This window comes from Lissotriton vulgaris, chromosome 7 (assembly GCF_964263255.1).
Source record: "Lissotriton vulgaris chromosome 7, aLisVul1.2, whole genome shotgun sequence".
Classification (NCBI taxonomy): Eukaryota; Metazoa; Chordata; class Amphibia; order Caudata; family Salamandridae; genus Lissotriton; species Lissotriton vulgaris.
The window spans coordinates 1,256,317,146-1,256,338,133 of NC_141695.1; the positions used below are offsets into that span (position 1 = coordinate 1,256,317,146).

General features: G+C 41.6%; 1 protein-coding gene across 1 annotated transcript in view; it reads left to right on the top strand.

Moving 5' to 3' along the window:
• The window catches only part of DDX41 (DEAD-box helicase 41), a 168,681-nt gene extending 152,106 nt beyond the window's left edge, over nucleotides 1-16,575 (top strand). The window contains exons 13-17 of the mRNA XM_086931792.1: nucleotides 1,822-1,918; nucleotides 4,299-4,448; nucleotides 12,713-12,784; nucleotides 13,602-13,712; nucleotides 15,515-16,575. Of these exons, the coding sequence (XP_086787918.1) occupies nucleotides 1,822-1,918; nucleotides 4,299-4,448; nucleotides 12,713-12,784; nucleotides 13,602-13,712; nucleotides 15,515-15,651 (567 nt within the window). The 3' untranslated portion in view covers nucleotides 15,652-16,575. The remainder of the gene's footprint in view (nucleotides 1-1,821; nucleotides 1,919-4,298; nucleotides 4,449-12,712; nucleotides 12,785-13,601; nucleotides 13,713-15,514) is intronic.
• Nucleotides 16,576-20,988: the final 4,413 nt, after the last annotated feature.

Consider the following 20,988-nt stretch of genomic DNA (forward strand, 5'->3'; position numbering starts at 1 on the left):
CTGTTTTGTGGACTTCAGTGCAGCGTTCGATAGAGTCAACCGAGGGACACTATGGAACAAGCTAAACTTATGGGGGATACCATCTGCACTTCTTTCTGCACTGATAGCTCTGCATCAGAAAACCTGGGTGAGGATCAAAACAAGTGCCACAACAGTATCTGCAAAAATCGCAACAAAAAATGGTCTAAAGCAAGGCTGTGTATTAGCCCGGCTACTATTCAATCTTCGTACTGCAGATTTGCCTAAAGAATTGGCAGGTGCAACTTTGATCGCCCCAAAACTGGGTGGCATATGTCTACAGGTCATGCAATACGCTGATGACATTATTATCATGGACCATACAAAAACAGGCCTACAAAGAACGCTCACTGCCCTTAACATATACAACATAAAAAACAATCTTCTGATGAACGAATCAAAAACCAAAGTCATGATTTTTTGGAAACATAAAAAAAAGAAAAATCTGTCCTGGCGAGCAGGCGATCTGCACATAGTGACCTGCACTAGCTATAATTATCTAGGAGTGTGGTTTAATGAAAAGGCAAATCAAGTATCCCGTCTTAAACGTCTTCGGCCCAAGGGAGCAGGGGTTATTCATAGTCTGAGGCGCTTGAATCGGCAATTGCACAGCCCGACAGCCGAACCAATTTTAAGGGTCCTACGCGCCAAACTGCTCCCGGCAGTGTCCTATGGTCACCTGGCCTTCCCTGGCAAAATGGATTCCTTCTTAGTGAATTATCAAATAATGGCGTAAAAGAAAATATTTTCGGCTCTCCAGCATGCAAGGAGGGCAAGGCTGAGACTTGAGCTGGGCCTGGCAAGCGCAGATCTTTATGGTCTGGGAGACTTAATTAAACTCTACATCTGCATTCTACGTGCTCCAGCTCAATCCATGAAAGAACAATTGCAATCAGTGTTCACGGATGAACTCTATCCTTGGCACAGACAGCTGCATTTGGCCATCTCCACATTGAAGATTGAAATCATCAACTTTTCTAATCCAATCGTTTCCCTGTAAATGTGGGAAAAAAATGATAAAAAGCCAAATTACTCTAGTGTCATTCGAGAGAGATGTTGCTCGGCTCCCCAAAATACCACTTCTTGCAGCTTTGAACGACTCGTATACTAAGGGGAAATCTCAACCATATTTTAACTTTTTTCTTCAATCATAGACTCGCAATAAAATCATTTATATGAGGTTGTTAGCCCTTCTAATTCATGACTTTAACCCGCTGTGGGCTCGGAGGAATGGTCAACTAACATGTAGGCTCTGCAATTATCCATATGAGTCCTGGTTACATTTGTTATGTTGTTGCCCTCATCTTGCCAACGATTGCCGACGCCTACAGGTTCCAGTTTTTCGGGAAAAGTTACTGAGACATTGCAGGGAAGCATCTGATTTGTGCTTCTGTAACAATTCAGCCCAAGTTCTAGCAAGAGCTGGGTAGTTTGTCAACATTATTTTAACTGCACTGCATAATGCCCAGTATTAAGAAACTGACAAGCCCTACTCTTATTGCACAAATCAACGTCGATGGAAGCTAAACCTTTAGTAACAAGTATTGTGACACTCTTTGTTATTGTCTTTTATACTACACACCTTTTCTGGATCAAACGGCCAATTGTGATATATTCAACTAACTTGAAATGTTGGTCTTTGGAATTTAAATGTATCTGTATTCCCAGATATACAAATGTGTATATAACTTTAATTAATCCTTATATTTTAAAATGTTATCAAGTATCAATATGACGTTTGTATGTTATGTTTTAATTAACTGTCTAATAAATTAAAAACTTTGATCCCTTTTCCTGTCTTAGGTGCTGATCTTTGCTGAGAAGAAGGCAGATGTGGACGCAATCCATGAGTATCTTCTTCTGAAGGGTGTGGAAGCCGTGGCCATCCATGGAGGGAAAGGTAAGTATTCTCTTTAGCTGAAGTTTGTTCAGCTTCCTAATTAAATTAGGTTTCTAGTCTGTCTCTGCTCTGTTTTGTATTTAATACCAGGTGGTGTTTCATCCACTCTCTCTGGTGGGAATCTTACTCTTACTGTTTTGTGTGAAACACTTTGTACTTTTAGTATTTGGCGAGTTGCACTTTTACTGATAGTGACACTAACTGGATATTTCATATGTGCTGCATTGACCCAAAGTAGCTGTCACGTGTTGCTTGGTGACTGGTATGATCTGTATTGCCCCTACATGGGTGGCAGGTGGCTGCTTTAATAGCACTCTAACCATGACCTGCAGCAGTGAGCCTTAGTGGTTGTCACCCATAGGGTTCTCAGGTATCCTGTGTTCATGCTGATCTGTGGCGACTTCAGTGACTATTGCCAGCTTACGGACAACTTATGGACACATATGCTGTTGGCCCCCTAATATAACCCACTGGTTGGAATGTGTGTATTGTGGAATTATGTCTAGGGGCCAGATGTAGGTAGGCATTTACCGGTCGGTAACGGCCGAATTCGGCCGTTACTGACCGGTAAATGCAATTTTAGATGTAGGGCCCTGTATTTTACAGAATCGGTAAATTTACCGATCGGTAAATTTACCGATTCTGTAAAATACCGAATCGGTATTTTTTCCGATTCGGTAAAATTGATATGTAGGTGGGACTCTTCTGAGTCCCACAAGCATTACAGAATCGGTATTTTACCATCAAATACCATTTGATGGTAAAACACCGATTCTGGTGTGCATGCACATGTGTGCATGCACACCTGTGCCATATGACAGGCAGACCTGCCCTTAGGGCAGGTATGCCTGCCACATGGCCCCCGAACCTTTTTTGGGGGTGCTAGAGGGTGTCAAAGTGACACCCCCTGCACCCTTGTCAGAATCGGTATTTACCGATTCGGTAAATACCGACCGGTAATGCCCCATTCATTCCTATGAAGCAGATGAAAGTCACCAAATTAGTTTAGAACAGTTGTTCAGCATTATTGCTGAAGCTGTGCCACATGACTGGGAAGGGTGATCAGAGGTTAAGTGTCAAATGTCATTCCTGCTAGACTTGAGACGCCTCACTAGATATTCACCTGGGGGTTGCAGTGCTCTTTATGGTCTCTCGGGGGAGCATTTTCATTTCTGGTTGTATAAGGGGCATCCCCTTCCTGGTTCGGGCCACAGCTGTGTCAGTCACAGACCCCTTCGCAGTTGACCAGTCCTGTCAAAGGTGCACAGAACTCTCTGGAAGAGGGAATCCCAGCCATATTATGATAAGACAGATTTCGGTGACGAATCATCTTTTCAAAGTCTAAAAAACATACAATCCCTCATTAGTGTTGGTGGAGAGGAAGCAGATTTGATCATGTTGTGTGCCCAAGACAAAGCCCAAAGACTCCATCTCTTTTTAACATCTTTTTTAGTCCTTTTTTCAGAAGAACAGTTTCACCATAATTTTCACAGTAAGTGAAAGATCATGAGCTACAAATAGACCAAAATTGTACAGTCTAATGCATCTATGAACTTCCCATTCAGAGTAGGAAAAAGACAGTAACGAAAACATCAGACCTCATTGAAGGAAAAGTAGGTCCGTAGAATTACACATTATTTACATTTCCCTCATTGAAGCTTTCTGAGGAGGGTAACATTGTGCCCAAGCTAGACACATGAAATAGAACAGGAATTTATAAACGCTGCCCATCCCCAAATTGTCTCTTGACATATGTTTAAAATTGCAACCATTTTTTTAAAACTTAAGCGTTCTCTCATTTACCATATGGTATAATTTCCCCGTGTGATATGGTTAGCCTAGCCTCAATAAGTAAATGTGTTAGTTTCCCTTTGAGAATTATGAGTGGGTAATAGCTGTTTTCCTTGAATCGTCTAGCTGCAGAGTCCATGGCTGAGCCTAGGTCAATATCTGTTACAAATGTAATGGGAGACAAAATGTCTTTCCAGTAGGCTTGTGTGTCCACACTTGACTACCATAAGTGAATAATGGAGCCCGATATTCAACATCTTTTCCAGCAAAGGTCTGAGCTACCAAACATCAGTTTCAGTCTGACAGAAATAAAGTACCTTCTTGTGATTATTTTATGAGTATTTTTATTATGTTTAGAACATATAAATTATATAGCGGCTCTGGGCCATTCTTTAGACCATATTTTGTCTCCGTTTAATCTTTAAAACTCTTTCATAGTGCAACATATAGTTATGTTCTCCAGTGAGGTGCAAGCTGCACACCATGATGTAAATATTAGAGATCCCTCTTTTTGTGGTGTTGCAAGAATTAAACACTAATTAAATGCAGGTCAGCTGATACAGAAAGCTTTGCTTAATTGCCATTTCAGATCAAGAAGAGAGGACTAAGGCAATTGAGGCCTTCAAAGAAGGGAAGAAGGATGTCCTGGTGGCGACAGATGTTGCCTCAAAAGGTCTGGACTTTCCTGCTATCCAGCACGTCATTAACTATGACATGCCTGAGGAGATTGAGAACTATGGTAAGGAGAACCTATGTACATATTAGAAATGTAGATCATCTGTCCTATTTCAACCTAACGAAGACTGTGTTATGGGCACATACATCTTCCTTACCTCTCCACCACCCATACATGTTACTATTTAACTTAACAAGCTATGTAAAGGCCACCACTGGATATTCTGTTGCTATGGTAAGGACATTCTTCCCATCCTAACTCCTTCTCTTCCAACAATTCCTGGAATCCAGACTGATGGCAAGTGCCACACATCCTGTTACCTTTACCTGCCTTGATGAAAGATTGTAATTTTCTCCCTTTTTTTGTGAATTGAATTCAGAACTTTTCTTGTGCTGGGATTGGTGATCACAGTACTGTCTCTTCTTGTTTATATAAAATGTTCACATTCATCCTATGGGGAGAGGCAGGGAAACTATCCTGCACCTTGGAGGTTAACGGCTCAAGCCATAACAAACCCTTGTGGCAAAAGAACAGTATTCACACCAGAGGTGCTATTGAGAGGAGTGATCTGAACAACCTGTTGTAGAGACAAACTATTTTAGGTTCATATGTTGTGCATTACTCCTTGTAGGAGGTGGGCTTAAAATAACATCTTGTACTGAAATGATTACACTAGTGGGGTCTGATGTATGACTCATTATGACATTGATCCTAAGAACACATGTACCACAAACCTTCTTTATACTGTATTTACCCCTTTGTTGGGAACAAAGTCGCAGGAGATTTGAGTCTATCAGGGACTGGAGTACGTTTCAACCTTGATTTGTGGATTTCTACACTAAGGAGTTCATATTTCATGATGACTGCTGACTTTTTTTGGAATTTGTGACTTCTCCCCTTCTTTTTATGTTGGGTTTAATTGAAACACCTTTTCACATTTTGCTTGATAAACTGTTGGATGTTTCAGCGCATGGACTTAGAAAATGGGTTTAATTTGTTGTTCTCCAGGAGATCATGATGACTCTGTTCCAGTCATTGAAAATACAGAGTTGTAACTGAAAGTGCATGCCCGGCAGTTTCCAGAAACTGCAAATTGATTCTGCCTCTGTCAATGAGGTAAAACAGTCCGTTATTAAACAATCCAAGTCCGCCCATTCACCATAGTAGATCAATTTGACTGTACCCAGATGGGGTGATTAAATAATCACATGCCTCATTCAGGCATAAGAGGGATTTGTTCTATTTGGTCTTGGAGGAACATGGGGTTGAAGCCAGGCAGTTTCAGATCCACTCCTACTAAGTCCCATGTAACAAAAGTTTAGAAAGTTGTCTTGAGTCGAGAAGGAAACTGCTTAATTTCCAATTTGGGGCGATGTTGGAAGGCCTAAACACTACATTACTACATTGATAAAAGAAAAATACTCTTATGAGGGTGCCATAGGGTACTACTGTACCCCCAAAAAGCACAGTCAATAGGTCAAAATAGGAAAAAGCTTAGCTTCTCAGATGAGGTGACACTACGACTCACACATGAGGAAGATGACTCAACCTTTTTTGTGGGCACAGTAATTTACCCACCGCAAATGCTTGTCAGGTGATCAATCCAGAGCAATAAAGAATGAAGAGTACAATGTAAATGCCAATTATGAACACACATGAGTCTTGGCATCTGAGTTCTTCAAGTCAGTCCCAACCAAAAGAGGTTAGTACATGTAATAAGCTAGTAGATAGAGCTACCCTGGTATATGGTGGGCAGCTGGCAGAAAAGTAAGTAGATGATCTTTTTTTTGTTTTGCACAACCTTTTTATTGTTTTTTTTTATATAAGGCAGCACGGTACAGAACAAAACCCTAATAAATACATCACAGAAGTGAGTAGGATAACAGGACAGGCATTTCTGGCATGCAGGCTAATAACGACTGCAACCTTAACCCCTTTGCTGTTTCTGTCGGCCAGCGGCCGTCGCGAGCACTACCTCTGTAATGCTGCGTACGTCTGTTGGCCGATACAGCCCCGCCCACTTAATTAAACCGCCACAGTTAAGCAGCTAAGAAGAAAAAGAGCAAAAAAAGAAAACAATATATTATCTTTTTAGTTCAGACATTAACCCCTGTGCAGACAAATAATGGGTTTCTACCAATGCTGTACACCGTCTTGCAAATAGGTAGAGGCACCTTTGGGACACTGCCCATTGTAAGTTCTTTCAAACAAAAAGGGAGTGTAAATCCAAGCTTAAACCCGATGAGCCTAGGTACATCAGTGCTTATCTTAAAACTGATGTGGTCATTACCAGAAAGGCTATGAAAAGTTCAATCATTGCAAGAGGGCTCTCCTCCTAAAGTGAAGTACAAAGATGTGCTATGGAGACAAGCACTGTAGGGCATATTTTCAATCCATTTGATCTTTTCTGCATACGAGAACACACACAGTGGGACTATTTTGAGGATATTTTACAGTATTTGCCTAAATATTACATTACGTTCATTGTACAAGGGGAGAAGATGGTGACAATTGCACACCACTTCGAAGCATTCGTAAACCCCACAGGCACTGCATGTAAACCTATGAAAACTGTAAAACACTGTGCACAATTGTGAATGGCCAAGTTTAGATCTAAGGTACAAGCTATCACTTTGCCTTTTCAATGCAAGCACCTGCATGGCAAATGGGTTGTTTATGCTGTAGGACACATCAGGAAGTACATGGAGACAGTCAAATACATGGAAGCACAGAACATGTTGTCACATGGGCGCTTTCAATGTCAACAAAGATCAGGCACACATTACAAACCTGCCTGGTAATGAGCAACGGCCATCCACTTGCTGGCAGTAGGTTGCTCCATCTCAAAGATTTTAATTTCAGGGGTGAGTAGGAGGTCCAGTTACACACTGCTGCCATTGCTGGGCCTCTAAACAATTAGGAGTGTTACTGGCCCTTCCACCTCCCCGGTACATGCCAAAGCAATTTTGGGAGTGGGGAGATTTTGTGTTTGCTATCAACTTCAGACAAGTGGTTGCTGTATAGATTTATACTCCAAAAACAAGCAATCTGACCAAACCTCACTCAAGTCAAATCCCACTATCTCCTGCTTTTTCTGGAAGAACTTGAATATCTTGTACAAGATGAAACAATAGAAAAGGTACAATTGTCATAGAGTAAACTGGTAGTACGTAGTCCATCATACAAAAGAAGGATAAGACATTAAGTGTAATATTAACCCCTTGACTGGCAAACACATTAAACAGGCTTCACATTAACAGTGCCAGACCTAATCATGTAATTGTATACAACCCATGCATCCATTGTGGTGCAAATAACTGCACTAACACCTTACTTGAAAAGTACAGGTTATTCTTCATACTTTAAAATGCCAGTAATAGGAGTTCTTAGCAGGGCTCAGATGGATAGTTTGCCACAGGCAGGATTCACAATCAGTGCAGGGCTTAAAACACATGATTAGTCAGTTTGAACTGATATTTGTACTCTAAAGTGGTGTTTTGAATTTAATTTGTATTGTTGCACTGAGTAAGTGAGCTTCACTTGCTAACAATGCAAGATCTTTTTGTACAGACACATTATGTGATGACTCATCCCAAATTATCTCCCAAGGTTGTACCTTCAATTCATGCCAAACTATCTCATTATGGTCAATAATCTCATTTCCACTAACTATGCCTTTCAATGTGTATATATATCTAAATAAAATCTATGTACTCCTTAAGCCTTGATTCTTGCATTCCTGTATTACATTGAGAGAATAACTGGGTTTAAGAAAAATGAAGAACAAGCTAATACTCAACTCTGCAAAACCTCAGTAATTTTATTGACAAGAAGGGTATTGCACTCTGGATTCTGAATTATATTCAGATATGTTACATATTAGCACACAAGATGCTGGATTTGAAATTCTGGGTGCATTTTATATTTAAAAAACACGTCCAAGTTGTCTGGTTTGTGTAAAGATGGTACGTGGATGTAGGTTTTGTGCTGTGACTCCTGTATTTAAAAGACATAACTGGTTAGCTACTTATGTGAGACAAGAAGCAGTAGTTGGGCAGAGAATAATAACCCCTTCGATGCTGATGACGAGCTCAGCTCGTCATCAGCCACGGGGGGCGTGTGCGGATGACGAGCTGAGCTCGTCATCTAACGCGGCTTTTGCAAAAAAGCAGCGTAGCGAAAAAATAACCGCAGCCGCGATGCGGTTAAGATCAGATATATGTTTATCTACTAAGACTGAAATTTGCAATTAACGCTCAGCATGTGGATCTATCAGATTCACACTACCAAAGAAAATACCCTACATACCTGTATCAATAGGTTTGAGGCATATGAGCTGCAGAATTCATACTTTTGCATAGATCGCCATCTGGTGTTGGGCTCGGAGGCTTGCACCTTGTTGTGGTCTTGGAAGAAGTCTTTGTAGTCACGAGATAGGTGACTCCTCCCTTGGACGATAGTGCGCATGGGCATCGACTCCATCCTTAGATTTTTTTCCCCGCATATCAGTGCCCCAAAAGCACCGTCTGTACTGAAAGCAGGAACATATCCCGCTGTGGCTAAAAAGGACTTTGCGCCAAGTACTTCGGCACCGAAAAAGCCTCGGAACCAAAGACACCTCGAAAACTTTCGGATCCGAAAAAGATTTCGGACTCTATACCGAAGCCGAAGGACATAGAAACCCCTTCATTGGCTCCAAACAAACCTAAACCAAGTCCCGAATCAAAAAAATCAGGGCCGAAAGTACACTTCAACAAGGAGGAACTGTTTCTACCAGATCCCATCGATCCGAAACAGAAAACACTATATGTGGACCCTAAAACAGGCCATATTATCAGTACCTCCTCGAACAAAATAAAATTTGACACCCCGCACATTCCTGGGGTGCCTGTGAAGAAAATAAGACTGTGCAACCTAACCATTGAGACCCTCTTCTCCTGTTCTTCCTACTGAGCCTTTCTCTCCTCCAAAGTTTCCTATACTTCCTCCATACTCACCACCACCACAGAATGATGATGACCGTCTGGGTGGGGGTGGAAATAATGATCCTGATGATGACACTCACATACCACAGGACACATGGGATGACTACAGTCACCCTGTAGATCCTCCAGACCTTCCTAATCCAGAGGCATACCCAACCAGACCATCTCCCCCAGATGACAACATTGGCTTTAGTCAGCTCATTGATAGGGCTGCCCAATATTATGGCGTGCAAATGCATTCAGACCCCACAGAGGAAGACTTCCTGGTAGAGACTTTTGCACAGTCACAAAGGGCAGTACAAACATTACCCATGCTTAAATGTGTCATTAAATATGCTGCAGACATCTACAAAGAGCCCGTCAGGACCAGGATTTTCAATCCTCAGATTGATAAAAAATATAAGCCCGCTGCTAATGATCCCACCTACATTAAGGGTCAACTCCCCTTAGATTCCCTGATAGTGACCAATGCTAGGAAGCGGGCCAACTCTCAAACCTCTGGTCTTGCCCCACCTCCAGACAATGAGTCAAAACTGCTAGATGCTTCCGGCAAACGAGTTGCCTCCCAAGCAGCTAATCACTGGAGGATAGCTAATGCACAAGCATTACTTGCCAGATACGATAGGGCTCACTACGACGGCTTCAGGGCCCTAATGCAGCATTTGCATGACCAATACAAGGCCAAAGCCAATGATTTGATTCAGGAGGGCAAGTTAATAACAAACGCATCCATTAAATGTGCCCTCGATGCAGCAGACACTGCATCAGGATCAATCAAAACTAGTGTGTTACTGCGAAGACCTGCATGGTTGCGAATTTCTGGCTTCAAACAAGAAGCGCAAACTACTATCCTCAGTCAGCCGTTCAATCAGGAACAACTTTTTGGCCCAGCTGAAGACACAACATTAGAAAAATTGAAAAAAGACACTGCGACTGCGAAATCTATGGGTGCATTACAGTCTCAGTCTACACGAGGCTCCTTTCGTCGCTCCTTTTATAGTGGTGCATCCAAAAACATCAGTACAGATACTGCTTCCTCCTCCTACAAAAGTCCCACACAAACATCCCCAACAAGGGATATTTCGGAGGTGGGTACAGGGAAAATAACAACAAAGGGAGAGGCCGAGGTAACAATACTCGCACCTCCCCCACTAACAACCCTTGACTTCCCTCCACTCCCTCCAGACCATTCCACTCCGGTCGGAGGAGGGAGACTCTGACAGTTCCTACCTGTCTGGAATTCCATCACTACAGACAAGTGGTTAAGACAAATTATCCAGTATGGTTACTGCCTAGAAATGACCGCACCTCCCCCCAACATACCACCCAAGCAGCATCCAATGTCCACGTAACATCTAACGCTCCTCAAACAGGAAGTTCTCTCCCTGCTTCAAAAGCATGCCATAGAACCAGTTCCCCTAGAGCATCAAGAAACAGGAGTTTACTCCCTATATTTTCTAATCCCCAAAAAGGACGGTACTCTCAGACCAATACTGGACCTCAGACCTCTCAACTTCTACATACAGTCAGATCATTTTCATATGATCACTCTTCAATAAGTCCTTCCACTACTTCAACAAGGCGACTTCCTTGCAGCAGTAGATCTCAAGGAAGCCTATTTCCATATTCCCATACACCCTGCTCATAGGAAATATCTAAGATTCACAGTGGACGGCCAACATTATCAGTTCAAGGTTCTCCAATTCAGGGTAACCACAGCACCCAGGGTCTTCACAAAGTGTCTCGCGGTGGTAGCTGCACGCTTGCGAAGACAGCTAATCTATGTGATTCCATACCTGGACGACTGGCTGATAAAAGCCAAGTCACACAGTCAGTGTGTTCATCACACTCACCAAACAATTCTACTGCTACACCACTTGGGGTTCACAATCAACCACACCAAGTCACATCTGCAGCCCTCTTACCTACATCTACATCCCTCTTACCCACCGCATAAAGGAAACCCCATCTCTAAAGCTGTAATTGCCAGGTGGATAGTTAAATGCATTAAAATATGCTACCAAAAGGCAAAACGCATATTAACAATTCCCCCTAGAGCACACTCAACACGTAAACTAGGGGCATCCATGGCATTCTTGGGGAACATTCCCCTAGAAGACATTTCTAAGGCAGCTACATAGTCTACTACACACACCTTCACCAAACACTATTGTGTAGATGTTCAGGCACAGCAACAGGCTTCTGTAGGCCAAGCTGTTCTTAAGACACTCTTCGGAACCACTATAACAGATACAGGTGACCACCACTAAGGGAGACACTGCTGTACAGTCTATGCAAAAGTATGAATACTGCAGCTCATATGCCTCGAACGAAAAATACAACTTCCCAGTATGCATCTGTTCTTGGCATGTAGAGCAGCAGAATATCATACACCCACCCGTCTTCCCTGGACCTGTATCTGTTCCAGTAATATCTTACTTAGATACATTCACATGGACAGCTTTATTGTTTCTTACAAACTCCATCATTTCCCATCATGGCGAAAAACAATCTAAGGATGGAGTCGATACCCATGCACACTAGCGTCCAAGGGAGGAGTCACCTATCTTGTGGCTACAAAGACTTCTTCCAAGACAACAACAAGGTGCAAGCATCCAAACCCAACACCAGATGTCGATCTATGCAAAAGTATGATATTCTGCAGTTCTACATACCAAGAACAGATGCATACTGATAAGTAGCATATTCCTTTTGCAGATTGAAGATGTTCTACTTACGCTCTTTGTTTATCAGGAGGGATAAAACAAGGGTTGCTATTCCTTGTTTTCGTTAAACTGCTCTCCTCAACGTACACTTTACACAGTGCGTTGGAAAAATACCATCTGAAGATGGCATCAATGGTATGGTGTATTGTTTTGACTTCATACGGAGTATAACTGGCCACGCTTATTAAAACATCTTCAAATTCAATTATTTCATCACACTATTTGCTAAACAAGGACAGCCACATCCCATGATTCATAACTATAAATCAAGATTTGCTTCAAGCGGCCCTACTATTAAGTAACTGTTAAGTAACTTGTTTCTTCTTGGTGAGGGATATTGATCTCTTCCCTTCCTCCCCTGATTCGCAGACAATGGATCCCTCACTTAACTTCTCCCACACAAAGATCAGATCAGTGCATATATGTTTCTCTCTCGCTCTCTCTCTCTCTCTTTCTCATCCTGTTTCTCACCCTCTTTTTCTCTCTCTCTCACCTTCTTTCTCTTGCTTTCCCTCCCTCCATCCCTCTCTCTATCTGAACTCTGCTTCTCTTAGCCAAGATGCTCTGGCATACGCGCATTCTATGACCTGGTTACTTACGTACCTCTTCTCTCCAGTTCACAGGATTGGGCGTACAGGACGATCCGGAAACACTGGAATTGCCACTACTTTCATCAACAAGGCTTGTGGTGAGGAGTCACCAATGGAGCCACTGAAATAGCTACCAGAAATCTTGCTCCTTGAATGTGTTGTGGTCTTTGATGGACTATGGAAGTCTGGTACCGGTATCTGTGGAGCATAGATGTAGTTGTGGGAGTTCTGCCCATTTGGATTTGTGCAATATCTGGGTTAGTGCAAGAGTCTGGCACATCTGTATCTGTAGAGACAATGAAGTGAAGGCATGAGTCTAGCTCCTGAAATGCCGGGGCTCACTGTGTGCCTTGCATCTGTTACTGTTGGGGCATACAGGTGACCATTCTGGCCGTCTGCATCTATTAGGCGTCCGGGTTCTTGCAGAAAAAGTCTGTCCTGTCTGGATCTTTGAGAGCATTGGGTGGACAGTGACTGGTGGAAGTCTGTTCTCCAAGCAAGTATGACTTATTCCAAGATGAACTCTGATGTCTCTGATTGTAAGTGCATGATTGGTTGGTTGTGGGATGTGCAGGACAGACTGAGGTCCAGGTCCAGAACTGTGAGCATTCTCAGATCAGTCAGGGGTTGGTTTTAGGTTGTTGCTATGGCCTTTAAAATTTTGGTCAACGAGGTGAGACAGGTACATATGCTGTGATTTGGGCCCTTCAGAGTTTGCCAGGGTAAAATTAACAAGGTGTATTTGGTTAAATCCGACTCGTGCTGTCTCTGCCATTGTGAGCACTGCAAAGTGGCAGACTTGGGGCTGATGGTGCGGCACTGACCTAAATAGGAGAGGTGCATGCGAAGAGATGTGAGCTCTCTAGGGTGGGTCACTATGAGTTGTGTGAGCCCAATTGTTTTTCTTTGTCCTAGATGAGTCCGTCTTGATGGATCTGAAGGCGCTGCTGCTAGAGGCGAAGCAGAAGGTGCCTCCAGTGCTACAGGTGCTGAACAGCGGAGACGAATCCATGCTGGACATTGGAGGTATGAGCCTTTACGAACAGATAGCAGTTAACGTGCCATTCTGGAAATGTCGAACGTGGTGCCATACACCCTGTGTGTGCAACCAATATCACACACTCTCTGTATACAGCGACTGGTGTTGTGCTTTCTATCCACTCACTCACACCCTAAATTCCAAGCATCATGTCTGCAATGAGTTTTCTTCACATTCATGTGTCACATTGTGTTTGTAAACATGTGCAATTACGGGTCCTGCGGCTGCTACAAAGCATTGGCATTGGAGAGAAGCTCAAACAGGACCTCTACTATAAAACAATTGGAGGAAGCACTCCTTTCAGGAAAGGAATTGTCAGGTGGCTTGCACACTCTCACCTACTAGTATCGGGCACAGAACCTCAAAACATTTTTCTTCAAAGAAGGAATTTCGGTTTAGAGCGGTTCCTTCCCTGAAATTCACAATGCATTAGGAAACAGTCCTAACCTCAGATTGGTTCTTTTTTCCACCATTGATCTGGGACGTGTTTCAAGTGCTCAGTCACCATTGTGACTGAAAACAGAAAGATTTTGACATGGAACAACTAGGAACAACTGGGAATAATGGAGCATAAAACCTACCTCACTGACTTTTTTACCCACAGCCATAATCATTAACGGCAAAAGCTCTGCGCATATTAGATGTCAACAGGGCCAACACTTTCTTCATTGAAAATACACAGCCAGTTCAGAAAACCAAACTGCTATTTATTGCTTTTTCATGGCGCATATTGGCAACCCCATTTTTAAGGCAGGTCTAGCAAGATAGATTGTTGTATTTATTACGTTTTGTTTTGGCAAACCCAAACACACATTTCATACCTCAATGAGGACATTACAGAGGTGCAACAATGGCATTCATGGGTAATATCCCACTAGCAGACGTTTGCTAGGCTGCTACCCAGAGTTCCATCCACACATTTACTAAGCACTACTGTGTGGACATATATACCCATCAGTAATCACTAGTCGGCCATTCCTCATTGCTTCACACATCTTCCATGGCTGCTCACAAGCTACTGCTTTAGTAATTTGGTTACTGCTTTTCAGTCTATACACAGCATGGGACCTACAGCTACACATGCTGTAAACTGAAGAAGTTACTTACCTGTAACTTTTGCTTTGCAGCCTGTAGTGCTGCTTACTTGCATGCACCCTACCCACCTCCCTGAAAGCAAGCCCTTCGTAAGACTTGCAGGCATATAATCTACATATATCCATGCTTTCTTACCAGTGCATGGACATTATAATGTTTCCCTAGTACACAGATTCACAGACCCTTGGAGGAAAACATCAATCTGATGTGGGATCCATGTCTCAACGCATTGCAGATTTCAAGGACATTTCCACGAATCATCTTGAAACTGAAATTCCTTCTTTGAACAAAAAAGCGCTTGTAATGTTCAGGGACCAACACTAAATGGCAGGAGTGTGTACAGCATGTGAATCTACAGAACTAGAGACTGCAAACTGATTGTCACTTATAACATTTTCCTTAAAATTCATGAAACTGGGAATATGAGAAAAACATTGCATTGTACCTGAAAGAAGGCACAATAGAAGCGTTTAACATATCTTTTATTGAAAAACTGCAGAGCTGGGTGACACAGTATGAAGGAGTACTTCTTCAAAAGGGAAGTGTGCTTAACCTGTATCAGCCTGTAGAGTTTGTCAAGTTGGGGTCAGGGGCAGAGTGGAAGAAGTGTCTGCATGAGGGTTGTGGGTAAGTGAGGTAACCTGTGTTCAAGAGCTTTTATACAGTGTGAGAACAACTGTGATTTATCTTCTAGGAGAACGAGGCTGTGCATTTTGTGGAGGTCTGGGCCATCGTATCACAGACTGTCCGAAACTGGAGGCTATGCAGACCAAGCAGGTCACCAACATTGGACGAAAGGATTACCTGGCACACAGCTCCATGGACTTCTAAGGAGATGTGTTGCTCGATGAATAAGGAGCATCCATTTCGATTCTCAAAAAGACATCATGCACAAGGATTAAACTATGTAAAGCCTGATGGACTTCAAACACAAAGGAATCCTACTGCAATGCTCGTATTTCTATCTATCTGCTCATCCGGGTCAAAGCAGGTGGTTGGCACTAGGCTACATGGATTTCTGATCCAGCCAAGGTTACTATTGACGTGACATACCCATTATATGCTGTGCTAGCACCATGAAGCTGTTTATATGTTCTTTTGTTCCGCTCTACCAATAAAATCTGTGTTCTCAGCACTGGGTCCTTCCACTTACAGGTCTTGCATGGACAAATGCTTTCTCTTTCCTGTAACTTAAAATTTTAAAGAGTCCTCACCCAGAGATGCGTTGGAGAGCACACACAGCTCGAGGTTGGTGAAGCTAGTTCTTGCCTCCTTTTATCCAGTCTTGCCACCATTTTTGAGCTGAGGCACACGTCAAATGGTGCACCGACAAGGCCCAAAGTAGGTGCTCAGTTCCAGCTTTATGCATCTGTGAAACCAGTGCCGCAAAAGTAGTAGACATCTGTTTAGTATTTAATGGAAGATCGCTTGATAAATTGGCTGGTGAGGCACAGGGGCTTCATTACTGACATTCCCCCCATTTCTTTTCCTCGCACTAGACTGTAAGATGGACATCTCCATACTCATTCATCCACACTCTGGTAAGGTTACCCCTCCCTGATTTTGTAATAAAAAGTTTAATTGTTTGCAGAATCTTTGCTGGGACACACTGGGCAGTTTGAATCAACTTATCCGGGTGCGTGGTCACGTGGTTACAAATCATTCTTATTAATGCCAAAGTCCACTGTTCTTTTCCACACGGTATGTTAGGATGGTGCAAAAATTAACTCAAATTAAACTCTATACTTGTTCATATCTTATGGAGTCTTTCGTTTTTTCCCCCCAACTTGTCATCCTCCTTTCCACCTTCTTTGTTACGACTCTGTTCCCATGTCCTAACGACTCAAGGCTTAGGAGGTGCGGTTGTTTCTAGGTTCTTCCTCATGGTTCGTATTATTGGATTCCATTAATTAACATAATTGCATTCAGGTACTAACATAAATTTACAGATAAAGTTACATGTCATCAAAATAGTCCATTTGTCCTCTGACAACACCAAAGCTGATTTCTCACACACTGTGCCAGCCATTAGACTATGTGGGACTAATGTTGTTAGTTTGTGTCTGACACAGAGATGTACTTGGCAATCCAGCTTAGCACTCTTTGTTTCTTCCTCACATTCCAGTGTGCAGAGTGGTGCAATTCTGCTGATTTTTGTCAGCCACTGACTGGTTCTTGGAGTACCACCTGATCTAGTTTATTCTGTACTCCCAGCTTGGAGCATTTACTCTGCTGATTTTAATGGTAAGATAACGTCTACTAGAGTCAGATTCCTAAGTCCGACCTAGGTTGATCTGTGATGGGGAAATCGACAAGTAGCTTACTATTCTCTTAGACGGTCTGAACCCAAGACTTTTTCCAAGCAGGGTGAATCGAACAAGGCTACATGTGGCACACTTAAGTTTAAACTTGGAAACCACCGTTGTTGAAGCAAGAAAAGCAGTACAAATTTATTATGTTGCAAAAACATATAAATAATGCCTGGACTAGCTTAAGAAAAAAACTGAGCAGGATTCAATTAAATGCCAAAAGCAGTAAAGTATCAATTACAGTGTCTCATAAAATCATTAGTTTCACATCACAGTGCCCCTGCAGTAAAACCACAACAATAAATGCTTTAGACTTAAAAGTAGAGTAGTCATATTTTTACTTGGACAACAGTAAGTGCGAGGCTTAGTAAGTAGTAAGTCAGGGTCACGGCTTAATCAGGCTGAGAGAGTTGTGCACTAAGAATTGCGCCAAATAAGTAGCATTGCTCACTGTTTGGTGAAATCAAGACGGCCCAGTTCTGTTGGAGGTGATGCTGAGGAAAAATGAAAATAAGGTTTAGAAGTAAAAACAGGAATAAAATGATAATCAATGTCCCAAGAATCCATATTGAAAAGATAGCATGTATGAAACAAAAAGTAAAAACAATAAAAAGGTGGCTAAGCTAGACATTTTCTCAATTGACTTCCTCCAGTGATGACAAGTGGGAGGTTTAGAAGTAAAAACATTAGTTTAAAGGGTTGATATAAAGTTAAGTGGAAAGTCCTCCAATTTCTGGAGAAAGCACCAATGCTGGGCCCTAATGATGTTCCCTGCGGAAACACTGCTTCCCATTAAGGGCAGGTTCTACAGCTGAGGTCTTATGTTGACCCTCTCTACAGAAACACAATTGTGTGGCGTTCTGAAGATGTATTTAATTATTCTTTGTAAAACTTCACACACTATGCTGCTTGCAGATACTTTTTGCCTGCATGGGTCCAGCTCAAAGTGCCAACTATGCAAGCTATGAGCTCAGTGATATAGGTTCATGAACTAGAACTTGCAAATAGTGAATACTTAGATGCAGAATGCAAAGAGCACTCCGCCTTCCTTTGTACTGGAATTGCCTTCTTGAGGTCAGACGGAAAATCTGCCCCCGTGACCATGGCATGCCTGTGATGTCATGACTGAAGTGTCCTGGAGGATTTCTTTCCTCAAAGAATCTAGCTCCTCAATTATGCAGTTGACCTTGGCCTGGCAATCCCTTCTGTAACAAAGTTGAAGATACTTAGTGGCACCTTCTATGAAAAAAATCATTAGCCAGTTTGATTTAAAACTCCTAATGAAATACAGAATTAGGATGGAAAAAGAGGTATGTGTTATTCGTTCAAACTGTCTTGGGGGCTATCGCTTTTCCCTCTATGATATAATTGAAGTTGCAGTGTAGGAGATGCTTAACAGGAAAATGTGGCCAATTAAATATGGCAGTGCTAGCCGTCTTCCCTTACCTGCAACCCCCCTAATCACAGTGGTATAGGAGAAAGACAACTTGCATATATAGATTCATCCTTTGGGTAATTCTGTTCAAGTAAAAAGTTCATGATATACTGTAGGAAATCCACCTTTTCTGTGTTGTCAATCTGGATTGCTTTTTTGCTGAACTGTATGTTTGTTTGGCTTTAGAACTATGCACTTTACCACTGTTAGCCAGTCGTAAACTGCCTGTGCTCCCCCTTTATACCAATTAGGATTACACCTATTCAATCATGGTTATTTAGCTTGCCAATAAGTCTCTAGTATATGGTATAAAATTAAACCACGGTCGAGAATTTAAATGCCACTATTGGGCTGCAGCACCTATTGTTAACATGGCTTCAGGCCTACCATTGTAGCCTTCCTGTAGCAGTGTAAAAATTGCAATTCGAATAGTCAAATTAAACCCTTTTGTTAGGTCAAAACCTCTGTTTCAAATATTAATAAGTCACCCCTATGTGAGCTTTATAACCCACTAGGCAAGGTGCATGGTATTAAAAAGTACGACATGTTGTGAGGGGCACAAGTGGTGTCAGAGCTATCCGCCGGAGCAGTTGTGTTCCTTGGAACTCTACCTCCCAGACGTCAGGTCGAGTTTAATCTCCTAATAACGGTTAGGTCGAAACATGTTGACTTTAGCAGTAAAGGAGGGGCGTTAGGGGGTCCTAATTTCCTACTTTAACTCCACCATCCGCAATTTAGTTTTAATCCTCACCTTGGAACCTACCAATAAAGTTAAATTAGGTATCCAGGAGTCAGTTTTCTGGTGCAAAATAATTTTATTGAATTTTTCAGAGAAAGTGACACAAATGGACAAAAAATGAAAAATATAAGCCATATGAGTAAGAGAATTGATCCAGTGGGCCTAAAGAAATTCTGTCTCATATGTACAACTCTACACCACAATACTCACCATTATCCATAAAATCATCACACGGCCCATAAATGATTGAGACAAGAATTGACCAACTAAATCATGTGACCTAATTAATCAGTACTTTTCACAAAACTATTTATATTTATATACATCTGCAGAATATAATTGTCATTTTTATTAAATGCACATTTAATTAAGCCACCTAGGCAATGGATTAACTAATGGTAACTAGACTCGAAATAACCAAGACCAGCTTGTCATTTCAAAATCTATTTTATTAACTTTATTTTCAATTAAAAAGCACTTTCAAAATATTAATTCTTTATTTGCAATTAATAAGCATCATTTTATTTAGTAAAGGCACATTAGACTGTCCGTTTTAATCATATCAGCATGAAAAGTATTTAGACAAAAGAAACTCATTCCCTAAACCCTATTTCCCTGTCTAAACTGAATGAAACCTAAAGGGAAAAAGCAAAGTTCAAAGTTCTCTTACGTGAGTCAAAAGTCCGACAGCATCTCACGATCACAGGAACGAGCCAGCAAAGCTCCTCCCAAGGGGCCAAGTTTTATACCTTTTCTCTATCTAAAACTAGCTAAAAGAATACAATTAAAGAAGCATCCAGTGAAATGATTGGCTGAGAGCCGTCAGTCCATGAAGTCATCGCCTTCACATTCAAAATCATATTTTTTCAAAGCGGCCTTGTTCATTGTCTACGTGAGACATTAGCTTCCGAAGATCTTCGCAACATTTTATTGAATAACAGTTCGTTGCTTCCTCAGCTTAAGCTTTTCCGCTATGTCCTGTTATTGGCAAAGTTATACAACACCAGGCACATCCTGCACAGTTCAGTTCCACGTATTCGTTTTTCGAAGATAATGAACAATAACCTTCTTCTATTCATTCTTTGCTGTGCACGGCCCATCACGACAGAACTTCAGAAAACATCCATTTTAAATTAGGCCTCAGGCCTCTTTACCGAAGCTCTAGTATGCAAGGAAAAACAAGACATCAATTAATTTGAGAAATGAAAGTCATTCTGTTACCCACCCCTTCAATAATGTTAACCCATTAGTTTGTTACCTAGCTTTGAACACAAAAATAAACAAACCTTTGTCACATTAAAGACACGATATAGACAAAAGCACATTTAAAAATAAGCACATGCTATTATTAAATCAGCCGCAGTTAATGTTGACAAAGCGAAAAGACAAAGTTAATATATTATTTAAACGTACTGACAAATGCAACAAGAACACATAATATTAAACCTGCGTGTTCGTGAAGGTGCACATTACTCTAGGTTGAATTAATACAAAAACATGCAAAACTCATTAATATTATTAATAGTTATGGAAGTTCAAATCAAGAACAGAAACACAATTAATTTTAAAAGTTCGTTTCATCAACTCCCTCATCTGGTGATTTCTAAATCACCAAACAACCCCAAAAATGGTACCAAAATTGTAACTTTTGAAGACGTCACATTATGAACACTCTCTGTGTTAGT